This window comes from Camelus dromedarius, chromosome 3 (assembly GCF_036321535.1).
Source record: "Camelus dromedarius isolate mCamDro1 chromosome 3, mCamDro1.pat, whole genome shotgun sequence".
Lineage (NCBI taxonomy): Eukaryota > Metazoa > Chordata > Mammalia > Artiodactyla > Camelidae > Camelus > Camelus dromedarius.
The window spans coordinates 30,123,152-30,137,963 of record NC_087438.1 but is presented as its reverse complement, the minus strand read 5'-3'; the positions used below and the strand labels follow the sequence as shown (position 1 = coordinate 30,137,963).

General features: G+C 44.8%; 1 protein-coding gene across 2 annotated transcripts in view; it reads right to left on the bottom strand.

The window, feature by feature from the left end:
• The window catches only part of NIM1K (NIM1 serine/threonine protein kinase), a 59,329-nt gene that overhangs the window by 9,633 nt on the left and 34,884 nt on the right, over positions 1-14,812 (bottom strand). For both annotated transcript variants that reach the window (XM_031444625.2, XM_064480424.1), the window contains exon 3: positions 9,151-10,168. In XM_031444625.2, the coding sequence (XP_031300485.2) occupies positions 9,151-9,442 (292 nt within the window). In that variant the 5' untranslated portion in view covers positions 9,443-10,168. The remainder of the gene's footprint in view (positions 1-9,150; positions 10,169-14,812) is intronic.

Below are 14,812 nucleotides of genomic sequence, written 5' to 3'. Positions count from 1 at the left end.
TGTCACGACCTGAACCTGAGCAATAAGGCTACGGAGAATGCTCTTTTCAGGGTCACCAATGACCTCCGAGTTGCTAAAACCCACGGTCTGTTTTCAGGCTTCATCCTCCCTCCTTGAAACACCTTTGCCACTTGGTTTCTAGGACAACACTTGGTTTCTAGGACAACTTGGTTTCTAGCCCCTGGTTTTCCTCCTACCTCTTGCCACTTCTTCTAAAGCTCCTTTGCTATGTCCTTTTCCTCCTCCCAGCCTCTAAACGTAGGATTCCCGAAGGCTTAGTCCTTGGACATCTCTACAGTCACTTCCTTGGTGATTCCAGAAGCATAAATACACCTGCCTACAAGACCTCTCCACTTGGTTGTCTCAGTTTGGGTTCTGACAAAAGTATATCATGAAGCAAGGATTCAAGTTCAAGTAGCTGATGAGAGGTGACCGCAGGAAACAGTGGTAGAAGAATGAGGAAGTGAGAGAGGAAAGGAAAGGCAGCCAATTAAGGATGAGTCCCTAAGCAAGTTATCAGTTAATCCTTGTATCACTGTTTGCATAACTGACACCATCTTGGGCCCATACAGTTCTTCCTGCCCTTCCAGTGACCCTACCCAGGACTGTGCTGTGCGGCAAATCACTTCTTCATCATCAAGGCCTTTGTAGTCAATAGATATTGTCTAATGATCGTTAGGTCCAGGTGGCCCCTATGCTCTGTTAGCCCCCAAACAATGATGAAGACCTTCACTGACATATTCCTGGAGCCCACGAGACTAGTTACCCATTCAATCATCTTGACTTAGGGATGCCCGTCTGATTTCCAAGCACGTACCCCCATCCATACCCTAGGTTAACTACCAAATTGTCCCAATAGCCCATCAGCAGTGCGGAGTGCAGCTGCGAATGTTTCTGGATTGCTGTCCACCGATGCCACGCTGTGAGTAAGTTACCCTATAATAAACTGACCCCTTGATTATATGGAGCTGCCTGCCTCATTTTTCAGTCTCAAGATAACTTCTCAGTTTCATGGGCACTTTTTGTTCCCTCCATCCTCTAATAATCCTGCTGCAAGTTATCATGCCTGAGTTTTATCATGAGAAGAGTGAGAGAGCTCGGGTATTCGTACATCAACTGCTGCCAATAAGTGGTTGTTGGCTGCTCCCAGAGGACGTTAACTCCCCTGTGTTTCTGGTCTCCCATGCATGCAGAAGAGCAGCTCCAGCAGCTAGAGAAAGCCCAGAGGCAAAGAGATGGAGACCCTAGCATTTGAAGGTCCAGCCTGCATGCCCTGAAATGGTAAGACCCATGGAGACATGGGCGAGGCACCAACAGCACCTGCTATGTATGTGTAACAGGCATGTCCCACATAATATATTCAGTACTGAGCTCCTCAGCTCCCCAACCCCGAACCCACCTCTCCTACCATCTTTTCCCAGCTTCAGTAAATGGAAACTCTATTCTTGCTGTTGTTCAGAACAAAAACCTTGAGTAATTGACTCTCTGCTTCCCTTTCAATCTGTCAGCAAACCTGTTGTCTCTACTTCTAAATATAGCCAGAATCCAGCTACTTCTCGGCATTTCACTGCTCCCTTCCTGGTCCAAGCCACCAGTCTTTCTTGCCTGGATTATTCCAATAGGCTCCTAACTGATCTCTCCTTTTCTGCCTGTGACCCTCACGCTCTTTTTCAACAGAGCAGCCAGGGTGATCCTATTAAGCGTAAGCCAGGTCGTGTCACTTCTCCACTGCCCCAAAGGGCTCCGGTTTCCCTCAAAGCCAAACTGAGGTCCTTGCTATCCCATGTTGCATATCACCCCTACATGATCTGGTTCCTGCTACCCTCTGCCATCACCCACCTTGGTTTTCTCAGGAGTATCACAGGCACACTCCCACCTTGGCTCTCTTCTGCTGGCTGTCCCCTCTGCCTGACCACTTTGCCCCACGGACCTCCGTGGCCAGCATCCTTATTTCCCTGAGTTCAAAAGTCATCTCCTCAGGGAGGCTGTCCCTGGCCAACTTATCGAAAACTGCAGCCCCAAGTGCTCCCTGTCCTCCCTCCTGCTCTATCTTCCTTCTGGTCACTTATCACTACATAACATACTGATTGATTTGACTGACTTTTGCCTTCTCCCCACTGGATTATAAGCTCCCTGGGACAGAGACAGTTGTCTATTCTGTTCACTGCTGCATCTCCTGTCCCTAGAGCAGTGCCTGTTACAGGCTAGATGCTCAACAAATATTTGCTGAATGAATGATCTCATCTAATGCCCACAAGAGCCAGGATAAGTATCACCATCACAGTGTAACTCAGTGTTGCACCTTGCTTTTTCCTTTAATGTTGTGTCCCGTGCCTCCTCCGTGTTACCACAGACTCTTGATAATCGTGATTTTTTTAATGGCTGTGTAATGTCCGTTCAGTGTGTACGCTTTAATGCACTTGAGCATTCCTATACCGTTGGATCATATAAATTATTTTCAGTCCTTTGCCTTATAAATAAGGAACAATTTTTGTCACAATAATAGTGGGCTTATTTTTAGGATGAATTCACCAAAGCCACTAACTAGCCATTTTTAAAGCAAGAAAACGTAATTTTAAAGTGCTGTTTTAATGAATGGACTCAAGAGGAGGAATCACTTCTTAAAAACCAGCGAGCCTTCTTGACTGAGCTTTACTACAGCCTGTGTTTGTCCCCCAACCCTGTCCTTCTAGGAGACTAAAGCATAAAGAGCCTGCCAGAGAGCACTGCCCTACCTTGCCCCTCCCTTCCCCCTTCCCCGCTACCCCTGGATTTTCTGGGGAAGCTATGAGACTAACTTAATTCACCAAGCACTCATTGACTGTTTATTATTTATAATGTGTCAGACAGCTCTAAGGATCAATACGATAGTGCCTGACACGAAGGAGTCTGTAACCAGGACACATAAGACTTTCACTCGACCCTGGATTTGTTAAGCCCCAAATCTCTATTTCTCATGTGTACTTTCTCCTGGGCCCCGATGTGGTCATTGGGCTCCTGTCCTCCATGACCTCCATGTACCTCCAAGTCTGTGCTTCCAAATCCGTACTCTCAACTCCATTTCTACTCCCCCATTTACTACTCACTACTAAGTCATTAGAGCCGGAAACCTAAGAGTCATCTTTCATTCTTCTCTCCCTGTCCCCTCTGCTCTTCCCCACGCAATTGACCGCAGGGTTTCCAATATTCCAAAATGTTTTTCAAGTGTGTCTGCTTCTCTCCATCCTCACTGTCACTTCCTTAGTTGAGACGGACATTGTCATTCATCTGGATCATGAGACTACTATTTTATTCTGACACCCCCTCACTGAAATAATGAATAATGAATCACTCTTATTAATTGCTTGCTTAAAGCTCCTCAATGGCTCCTGATACCTAAGTGACAAAATCCAAATGTGCAGGAAGATTCTCCACAGTCTAGTTGCTGCCTTCATCACCCACCGAATCTCCCACGACCCTCTAGGTGCATCCCCTGCCCCAGCTTCATGGAATCACTTTAAAATCCCCAAGTACTCTGCACCCTGGCTCATATCTCCATTCACTTTGCATCCTCTCTTTTGGCCTGGAGTGCACTTCCCCTGTGTCCTGTAGAATTTCCCCACCAACCTCAAGACCTAGCACAAGCCTTTCCTGATCAACTGACCCTTTCCTGCTCTCAGGCACAGTCGAGCACCCCCTCTGTGGCTCCCTCTGCGTCAGATCAGTCGTCAACCGTCTGTCTCCATTGCCTCTGTGAGTTCCTATCAGACAAGAACTGCATCTTATTCGTCTTTGTTAAGGCCCAGAACAAACTATGGGCACAGGAGAGTTAATTGTATTTTTTAAAAAGAGGTATGAATGAACTAATGAATAAATAAATGACAGAGAAGAAGAAAGGGTTCTAGAAACAGGAGACTAGAGTAACAGAGAAGAAGACCGGGGAAGAAGGGGTCAGGAAGGGCAGCAACAGAGAGGGACAGGCACCCGTGGCCTCTTTTACTTTTGTCTGTGACAACAGATGGGACATAAAATATTCAGAAGCTGAGTGGTTCACCTCCTTTGAGGAATTTCTAATCAGCCTAAGAGGGGACTCATGATGGCTTCAGCCTGCTCTATCAGCTTGCAAGGCTCAAGGGAGTCTGAGCTGTTAGCTATAAAAATAAACTCCGGCCAGCAGGAGCTACTGAGGCTCCTCTCCACAGGCCCAGAGCAGCTGGTGCCTTTTTTTAAAATACCGTCCTGGGAGCTGCCTCTGGCACGGAAACCCTCCGCTTTCCTGGGAATCGCCTCCATTATCTTATCCAGACGGTCCATATTTCCTGGAAAACATGATGAAAATTCTGGGCCAGTTGGCTTTGTATGGGAACCACATTTATACGAATCTCTAACCAGACTTCGTCATCTGACGTGGCCTGGCCTCGGGACAGGGCAATTTGACATTCTCAGCAAGGCTAAACCTCTCCCTGATAAATCTCCTTCCATTACAGAGGTGAAGATTTTAAAGGAAGGGCCCTCTTGCTTTCCATCCCAGTCAGCTCCAAGTAGCCTGACGTCCTGTCTCTTTTCACAAGTTACAGTTTTTCTGTCTCCACTCTGTCATCGTCCCGGAGATCCTGCCTCCTGGGTCCTGAACTGCCTTCTCTTCTTTCATCTTCACATCAACACACATCTGGGTCTCCCCTCTTTCACAGTTCTCAGTTCCTTTCATCCCAGGCTCCCTGCAGGGTAGAACCCAGAAGAGAGATGAGCACAGCACCCGGACAAGGCCACCACGGGACGCATCTGCCAGTCAGGAGGTGAAGTTCGGGATTCACTGTCCTGTTGCATCAGTCAGATGGGCTCAATGTCCTGCCCTTATGTTTTCTGGCTTGTTTAAATCTGCTTGTTGAACTGATTTTCCCTCCGTCTGTGCTTTTGGCCTTTCACCCTCCCCTCTTTTGCACCCATACCATCCCATAACCGGGGGGTGACACTGTACCTTTGACAATAGGGCTACTCGGTGGTGGGTGAGGAGTGAGGGGAGCATGGCAGTGAGGCCACCGAGGCTCCCATCCACACAGCAGGGACACGCCACATTCTCTGAAACTCAAGGGACTAGGATGAAGTTAACTCTGTAATTTAACAGGCAAGAGGCTTTGGCATTCAAGAAGAAAGTCACTACGTAGAGAACAAACTTATGGTTACCAAGGGGTAAAGGGGTGGGAAGGGCTAGATCAGGAGTTTGAAATTTGCACCTTTTGGGTAGTGGTGGAAATGTTAGCTATGATTGTGGTGGTGGTTTCATGGGGTATACATCTATCAAAATTCATCAAATTGTACATCTGAAATATCTGTAGTTCACTGTACAGGAATCATACCACAACAAAGGTGTTAAAAAAAAAAAAAGAAGAAAGTCACTAGGCAAATACCAGTTGCTGTCATCCCTCTTCTGTCCCCCTCCCATCACAGCCTGTCCACAGGATTAGACACCCTCTTGCTGCGGGTTCGTGGCACTTCCTCTGCTTTGCTGGCAGTTTTCCCTGTGGTGATACATCCATCAGTTCACTGTGCCTCTACTCTCCCTTCTCAGAGATGCCTCTGTGCCCCTCGGGGCTCTGCTGAGATGCGGTGGGCCATGTGGCCCCAAAGCCTGCAGCGGACTTGACACAGGGGTGGCCCATGGCCGGCTGGCCAGTGAGCACTTATCTTCTCTCTTTAAAATCTGAGCTGAAATTGAATGAAACTAGTGGGATGGAGATGGGTGATAAAGCTGAGTGATTATGTCGATATGGGACTGACAACAGCCATTCTTGGCCACGTGCCTTTGGATAATCAGGCAGAGAAAGCCACTCTGTAGAAAGAAGTACGGACGTGGGACACTTTCATCAAGGGAATAGAAATGAGAAACCATGCGGCCCTGGAGGAAAGGGAGATGGAGAGAAGGATATCTCGAAACCTGGCTCTGCCTCCCTGCTGCGGGGCCACAGAATCCCCTGCACGCGACTCACCCCTTTCAGTGTGAGCTAGGCTGAGCAGGCTTCTGTTCCGTGATACAAATGATGTGTGACTCACACAGGCCTAAAGGACCTAGCTTTTTTGGAAAGCAGACTAATAACAGCAGTTAATAAATACTTACTATGTGCTCTAAGCATGTGGTAAATATTCAATATGTAATATTTTTTAAAAATTTGCTCCTCCTAGCAATCCTATGAGGCTGATATATTCTTCAGTTAGACCTCAGGGAATTGAGGTACAGAATGGTAAAATAACTTGTTCAGGGGTTACATAGCTAGAGAAAAAAAAAAAAAGAATTGGCATTCCACCCAGGTCTGGCTGACTCCAAAGACCATGTCTCTCCACAATATTGCACTCCCTTCTGCCACTTAAAGACGAGGTGCAGCTGTCCCTTAGACACTGTCTGAACAGGGAAGGCAGGCAGAAAGCAGGCTGCGAAAGGAGGCCGTGCTGCTTCTGAGTCTTGGTGATACACTCTGCTGCTCGCTGATCGTTTCGTTTCCTGGGCCCTGCTGCAGACAGTGGAGGACACGATCACTCCTTGGCAGGACTGCCACAAAGGAGAAGATCGGCTGGAGAGTAGGCTGGGGTCTGGCGGGGGTCTGGTGCTGGAGGAGGCAGCGGTACCTGTTTGGCCGGCTGGGCCGAGACATAGTGTGGAAGAACTGCCCCCTCCACGCTGCACCACCATCCCAAGGTACCTTTGTGCAGCGAAAAGGAAGCAGAGTTCCAATGCTGTGTCTGCTGTGACCGGGAGTGGAACAGCCACTTCTGGGCCCCCATTCTCCCCATTTGTAAAATGCAAGGGGTTAGATGAGGTCAGAGTTTCCCAGAGTGGAGCCTTGAACATTCATGGGGCCCTCGGTGACTTTAGTGCCAGGAAGCAGTCTTAAATAGCACTGAATCACAGCATCGAAATGTTATTCCCAACTCAGTTCTCCCTTGACTCTCCTAAGTAAGGTAAAGAGAAACTTTCAGATGGGTTGTTGGCATGTTTTGAGTTACTTTCAGTCACTTGGTAAGTTTCCTTTAAAATTTTGTGGAAGTTGCTAAGGGAATAAATTTTTAAAGTTCTCACCACACTGGAACTATGTGAGGTGACGAATGCATTAAAGAACCTTATTGTGATAATCATTTTGCAACTTACACAAATACAAAATTCTGGCATTGTACTCCTTAAACTTACACAGTATTATACGTCAATTATTTCTCAATAAAGCTGGAAAAACAAATAAAACTTTAAAATTTGTTTGCATTGTATTTATTTTTACCACTACCTTCTATTCATAGTTATCACTACTTTTTAATAATATCAAATTTCCTCCTGAAATAAGTTTAAATAAAAAAAAGACTTGTGCAATGATAGCTGCCATTTATTGAGAGGCTACCATGTGCCATGCACTTCGTATAAGTTATTCCTAATTTTCCCAACAATCCTAAGAATCATTATCTCTATTTTACAGCTGTGGCAACCGAGGACCAAAAAGGCTAAGTAACGTGCATGAAACCAGATGCCTGGTAAGTGACTGAAGGAAAATTTGAAACAGATTTGTCTGATTCTGAAGCCCATGTTCTTCCCACTGTCCCACCTGCTTCCTCTCCCCGGGAATCTAACATCTGAACCCACACTCAGGAAGTAGTTCCAAGGTGGTCACGTCCAGCAGCCTTAGCTCACACTTTTGCCCCCATGCCCTCTCTGCCACATTGGACACTCTCTCCTTTCTGATTCCTCTCCTGGTTGGCCTTTATCCAACTTCTCTGCCCTTCCTGGTCAAGTGGTCTGGCTCCACTTCTGGCCCCTCGTCTCCCTATGCATTTTATCTTTTTCACGCCTGCTCTAGACCATTGAAAAGGTCTGTCCCCATTAGATTTGAATTCCAGCACTAGATCTGCTTTTATGAGTAAAGTAATCACTGTCACTGGCTGCATTCTGTCAGTGGGGAATCTGAGGCTTACCACAGTGCTGTAATTTACCCAGTAGGTAAGGTGAGTAGCCGAGATGTGAAGACATGAATCCAGACACTCAGGCCCAGAGCCAGAGAGAAGGGGACTGGGGAGCACCAGTGACTTGCGTGTGTGTGTGTGTGTGTGTGTGTGTGTGTGTGTGTGTGTGTGTGGTGGTGGTGGTGGTGGTAGGGGGTGTGGTGCTTTCTCTATAGGGGCCAAAAACAGGGAGGAGAGGGGCATGGGGTTGGGATTGGAGAAGAAAAGAAAACAAAACTCTAATGTAAGAAAGAGCAGCCTTGCAGACCCAGTGGCAGTCTGGCTCCAAGGAGAGAAACTGTCTGTAGGGGACTCTCAGGGAGAGGGTAGGGCCCCTGGGCTTTAAAGAGTCAGTGGATTATACCAAGTTGCAAGTGCTCTTTTTCCGGCTTGTAACGCCCTCATGATAATCTCCCTGCTTAGCTAATTTAGAGGGAACTTGGAGAAGTGCTCACATGGGCTGGGTCAGCAAAAGCCTACTGGGTTCTCTGCACAGCAACCCTCTGAGGCCAGAGCAGTGGGCATTGCTGGTCTAGGATCCAGAGTGACCAGAAGCCAAGCAAGAGTGGGTCTCTGGTAGAAAGCAAGCAGCCAGTCAGCAATGAGAACTAGTACAGAGCAGACTGAAGCAGGGACGGTCCTGAGATCAAGTCCCTTTTCCCAAACGGAAGAGAAGCAGTGGCCTCAGGTAAGGAAGAGAGGCTAGACCCCGCCATCCACTGATGGAGGTGATCCGGCAGGTCCCCTGTGCCACTGGTATTGACACACAAACACAAACAGAAGTTATAAATAAGGACTTGGACTGTGAGTGGCCTTGGAACCAAGCCATACTCCACTCTACTCCAGGGTGTAATTGGAGAGGACAGACTGCCCTCAGTGTTTGAGTGCATTCATCAGCATGGCACATGGGGAGAGTTTTTGGAGTCAAAATTATCTAAGATTAAACTGCTAAAGCCACATTTAACTTCTTTAGATCTTAGTTTCCTTATCTATCAAGTGAAAATAAAAATATTGAGCTCACACCATCAGTGTGAAAATGAACTGAGATAACAGTGAGCGGTGTCTGGCTCAGGGCTGGCACTTAGCAGGGGCTCCGTGATGTCGCCTCACTTGCTTCCTTGGCCCTGGACTCCGAACCCGCCCCTGACCGAGGTCCTGATACCACGTGCATCCTCCTTGGAGGTCAGATCCTACCTTTGGTCAGGGAGTGAATCCCGAGCTTGACTTGGGAAAAGTTCCCACTTCCAATTTCCCCTCGGATGCGGTAGAAGCCGATCCGTTTCCCCAAAGTGATCTCCCTCACCACCTTCTCGTCCTGGGACATGTCCTGCGTCAGCTTCTCGAAGGGCGTCAGCCGGCGCAGCTGTCCCTCCTCGTCCTCCAGGTTGCACTCCGTCTGACAGCCACTCTCCACGCTCTCCCGCCGGTCCCACCTGGCATAGTGGGGGTTCACCAGGCCGCCTCCATTCACATACACGGCAGTCATCGTCCACCGCAGGCTCACGTCTCCATCTCAGCAAAGAGGCACGACTAGGGCAGGCTGGGGAGGCGCGGAAGCGGCCAGGTCGGTGGGAGATGGGGACTAAGGGCTGCCACAGCCCTGCGTCTTTGAGAGCCAGGCAAAGACTCTTGGATGAGCAAAGCTCTTTCTGGGCTTCAATCAGGGGAGGGCAGAGGCAAATGCCAGCACAGCCTACCCAGCCGAGCCCAAAGCGGCCTGCCTCCCTCGAGACATTTCATTCCTCCTTTCAAGTTGAACCTCCCAGCTCTGACTGTACAATCAGGCACACATCCAGGTACCATAGCCGTTTCCCTGATCAGGCTCCATGAACTTTCTGGCCAGCAGTGCTGATGCTCTGTGGTAGGTAGGCTGCGTCCCAGGACAAAGGCTCCAGTTTGCTATTTCCTTTGATGGCCAGAGAATCTTCCGCCTTGGTGTGTAAAAGCCCCGTGGAGGCCCCCAGGTCCCTGCTGGGGGCGCTTATCTCTGACCAGATTCATTTTGCACCTCTCTTGCTGTCAAGTCGCAGAGCCCTGGAGACCTGATAATCTGGACCCCAGGAAAGAAGAAACTTGCAAATCAGCCTTCTGGTCACACGGGCAGCCAGAGACGGATTAAATCCCTGCAATGCCACGTTAGCCGGCCTTTATTTAGATGAGCCTTCCTCTAAGCCGTGAGCTGTCTCAAAAATTTGGTGGGTGCTGATTCATCCTAAGAACAGAGAATAAGAAAACGTATTACCCCCTGCTAATGTACTGTATGGGATTTATAAAGAATGCGAAGCCGCTTTGTAAGCATCAATCTAAAAGGATTCTATAATACTAGAAACAAGCAGCTAGCTAAGTGTAACAAATAAATATGATCAGACATTTAAAAAAAAGCACTCTATAAATTTCAGTTATGACTCATCTCAGTAGGAAATACTTGAATACGTATGATTTAGTAAGAAGAAAATATGCACACACATGCTTCAGTCTACATTTCAGGAAAGCCCTCACAGCCTGTAAATATTTCTAGCAAAATAATTTTTCTCTTTCTTGATGTTTAGGAAAATATGCATGTTGCCTTGGCTTGATTTAAAGCCAGACTTTTAAAATAATGAGACAACAGTAACGATGATGCAGACTTCCTATTAATATCAGTTTTCAAAAGTTCTTGCACTGGTTCAAATAACAGTGTGTTATATTTCCTTTACACAGTACGTTCTCTGATGCTGCACACGTTGCTCCCACTCTTCCTTTGTGTCATTCTATGACACAAGCTAAGTTTTCTCCTAGGTTACGTGCTAGGTATTTCTGATCAGGTGTCAGCCTCCGGGCCCAGCAGCTCATTTTGAAGGTTCAGAAACAGGATAATGTTACTGGAGGGCAAAAGTCTATGGCATCCTCAGTGATAAGAAATACTGCCCAGCTAGAATATCTGCATGACTTTCTTTCCTGCAGCCTCCAGTAAGATGTCTGCCCTTCCTCTCTGGAGTCCTACCACACTTGGTACAATTTCCAAAATGTCTCCTTTCCGTGAAGGTGGGAACTGGGTTCCATTCATCTGTATGTTCTTTCCCTTCCTCTCTCCCTCAGCACAGAGCATGACATCCTACTTTAAAAAAAAGTGTTTGTTAAATGTGTGTGAAACTTGATTTTTGGACTTGAGCATTCTGAACTGAAAACCTGAGTGAAAGCATGAGAGACTGCCTTGGAAGTGGGAATTGATGACATCACAGTAATACAGCTAGGTACAGGATTGCTTATATTGTTACTGTGGTTAAGCATGGGGTTGCTGAAAAAAGAGAAATCAGGACAGGAAAGAGGAGGCTGTTGCCCTGCTCTGTTCCTACTTCTGCTGGACGAAGGATAAAGGACAGAGAAATTCGACCCAGAGAGAGGGATCAGACACAATTGCCAAGGGTGGTCAGGCTCTATTTTGGATTATATACCCTACACATACAAATTAAATTTCCTACACAGTGGCCTTGAATCATCTGTCTTGACTTAATGGCTAGAGAAATGGTTTAATCTTCTGCGTAGATCAGATAATAGAGTTTTTACAGTTTTGCAAATGGTGCTGTGGGTTTGTATTGAGAGTGAATTGCAACTTGCTGGGAGAGCTAGCAAGACAATTGGTAAAAAAAAAAAAAAAATTGAACCTGTATCTCACTCACACGCAAAATAAATTCCAAATAGATGATTTGACCTAAGTAAATGTAAAATAAATAAAACCATAAAATAGTAGAAAAAGATCAGAAATTTTTTAATGATCTCAGAGAAGGCCATAAAATAAAACATTAAATCTGACAATGTAAAATTATAAATTTCAGTTTGCCAAAAAAGCATCAGAAACAAATAAAACAAAGTAAATGATAAACTGGCAGAGAAAACTTTCCAACACATGTGAGAGACAAAGAGCTAATTTTCTAAATAAAGAAGGAATTTTCACACATTAATAAGAAAAATACCCATATCCCAAAAGAAATGATAAAGAACATGAGCAGACGTTTCACAGAAAATGCAATGGTTTTATACCATATGAAGAGATGCTCAATCTCACAACCAAAGAAACACACACAAAAATTACAATGAAATTAGATTTTTTACAAATTAAAGTTAGACAATACAAAAACTTGATAATGCACTAATTAGGAAACAGTAACTTTGATTTATTGTTACTGAGGAAATAAATTGGAACAACTATTTGCAAGTCAATTTGGCCATAGCTATTAAAGTACAAATGTACAGACGTATCGTTTGCCTCAGCTATTTCACTTCTAAAATTTATCCTATACACACATTCTCAAAGGTATACATAGTTCTAATATAAAGATGGATAGTCACTGCTGCATTGTTTTGTAGAAAAAACCAGACACTGTTTAAATGCCCATTAGGAGGGAACAGTTAAATAAATGACAATACATACATATACATATATAATGGATTATTATGTACTTGTGAAGAAGAATGAGTTATAATATCCAAGATATACTGTTAAGAGGTCAGAAGAGTACACATAACGTGACATCAGAAATATAAGAGAGAAGAAGGTATATCTGAGAAAATAGTTACTGCACTTGGGGAGGGGAATTGTTGGACTGGGAAATGGAATAAGAGAAAGGTGTGTACTTTTCACTATTTACTCTTTTATATGATTTACATTTTTTCCCCATATGCATGTATTTACCTTTAAAAAAGAAAATTTAAGACACGTAATGTGTTGCCATCTTTTACAATTGGCATACAAGAAGTTAGTTTTACTTTTGGTTATACAGGGAAATTACAATTCTCTAATACTAGTAGATTGCTTTCAAAAAAAATCAAAAGATAATTAGGGACTTCTAGTTAAATACAGAATGTTATGCTTTCATTGAACTTTACTTCCTTCTAAAACCCCACAGTAGGAATTAGGAGGGAATGAAGGCATAAACCCGAAGGGAGGAAATAGCAGCAGATGCAAGATGTCAATACATTTTGGGGACATGGAGAGCAAACTGAACAATTCAGCAGAGACAGCGAAGAAAACTGCAACCTAAATTTCCACATAAAGACACGCCAGTGAGATGCACCTTTCTGAACACTCAAAAGACTTCAAACTCTAAGAGACTCACTACCTCAAAATTTGGAGAATTGAAGCAGACCAAAAACATGGGGATTGTTTGAATGTGGGCAGTGGGAGCCCCAGCCCCTTCCCCCCTCAAAGCCAGGTGGTTACTCTCTCTGCTCACGCCCAGCCCAGCTCAGGAGCACAGGGCACAGGACAGTCCACTAGCTCAGACTCTGGGCTGTGGGATCCCTCACATTCCCTTCTTCCTGCACCTCTGCACTTTGAGTTTCCAGAATCAAGGGAAACAAGTGTACGGTCTTCCAGGCAGGGGATTCCTCTTTTGGTTAAAGAGAAAAAAACCTCCTGAAACCAATATTTGGAGGTTCTCCAATACAAAGCCTCCTGACCACCTACCATGCAGTCCTCCAGGGGCTGGTTTCACTTGCAGACAAGGAGCTCCAGTCAGATTTTAATAACTTCTGCTTAGAATGAACGTCCAGTCAAGAAGCATCAGACACCTGAAGAAAGGCTCCAAAATGAAGGAACGAAACCATACCCAATCAAAACAGTAATGACAGAAAGGAACTTGAGGGCAACAGAGAGCAATGCAGGAAGCAGAAGACAAAAGCTAAAATATTTTATCCAGAAAACTAAAACACAATGTTAAAAACAAAATGAAACAAAACAAAACCCCTCAGAGAATAAGAAAGAGCTCTCTTAGAAACTGAAATTAAGGAATTCAATTAAAGAGTTGTAAAGGAAAAAAATCAAGAAGAGTTGAGCAACAGAGAAAAAGAGACAAGAAAAGCGGATATTCAGTTCAGAGAGTCCAACATCTAATTACTAGAATTCCCAGAATCACACTATTGTGCTCCCAATAAAGTAAGACATACAGCTTCTATTGTACTTGAATTGCCAACAAATCTCAGAAGTTTCAAGATTAGTAATAAATGAGAAAAAACGCCGATTCTCATACATTCTAATAGAATTAAAAAAAGTAGAAGAAAAAAATCCAACTGGAAAGATAAATCCTGTTTGACTGTGAATACTCATTTTTATTTTGCAGGATTTTTTTCCCCTAAAGACAAATTGTCTTAGATGTCTGGAAACAGAAGTCCTGATTACAGGTTGTGGGATTGCTATAAATAGTTTATATTTTGACTGCTTTCCAGTAGTGTCCTAAAAAATCAAGCTATACCATGTTGAAAATAAGCCTATAACGGAAGTTATGACATACCTAATTGCAGGTGATATCCTCCCTTTTCTTAGACACAAGCATGGTTTGTTGTTTTACTCTCTGCCCTTTTGATTTTCACCGATTTTTATGGACATTAAAGAGAGCTTAGAAACCCAACCAGCCAAAAATAGTTGCATCACTGTAGATCAAAACCTCTAGAGGAGGCGGAATGGTCCTTAATTATTAGCTTACTGTGGCTGCATAGCAATGCATTAAATAAGATTAAAGGAAACAGAGCCTACTTGGTAATTTATTTTCTTGACTTGCAACCCGCTGTGAAAATAATACCAAAGAAAACCATTTCGTCTTTGTTCTCTTTGTCTGAGTTTAAGTTACCAAACTTCTGGGCAAGGCTCTTAGACAACCTCTTTCTCAGCTGGCAAGATGAGCGGCTGGTTTGCTTAGAAAAATAGCTGGGTTTTCTCTATGTGTGGCAACACGATGCAAGCACAGCCAAAGCCCATGTAATCCATCTTAGACGTGGTGCACCCTCAGAGGAAATCATTAGCAAACAGGCTTCATTTGAAAATCTATTTTCAACACTTAAAAATTATTTGTACCTTATTAGTTTTTGGCCTTAGCTCTTT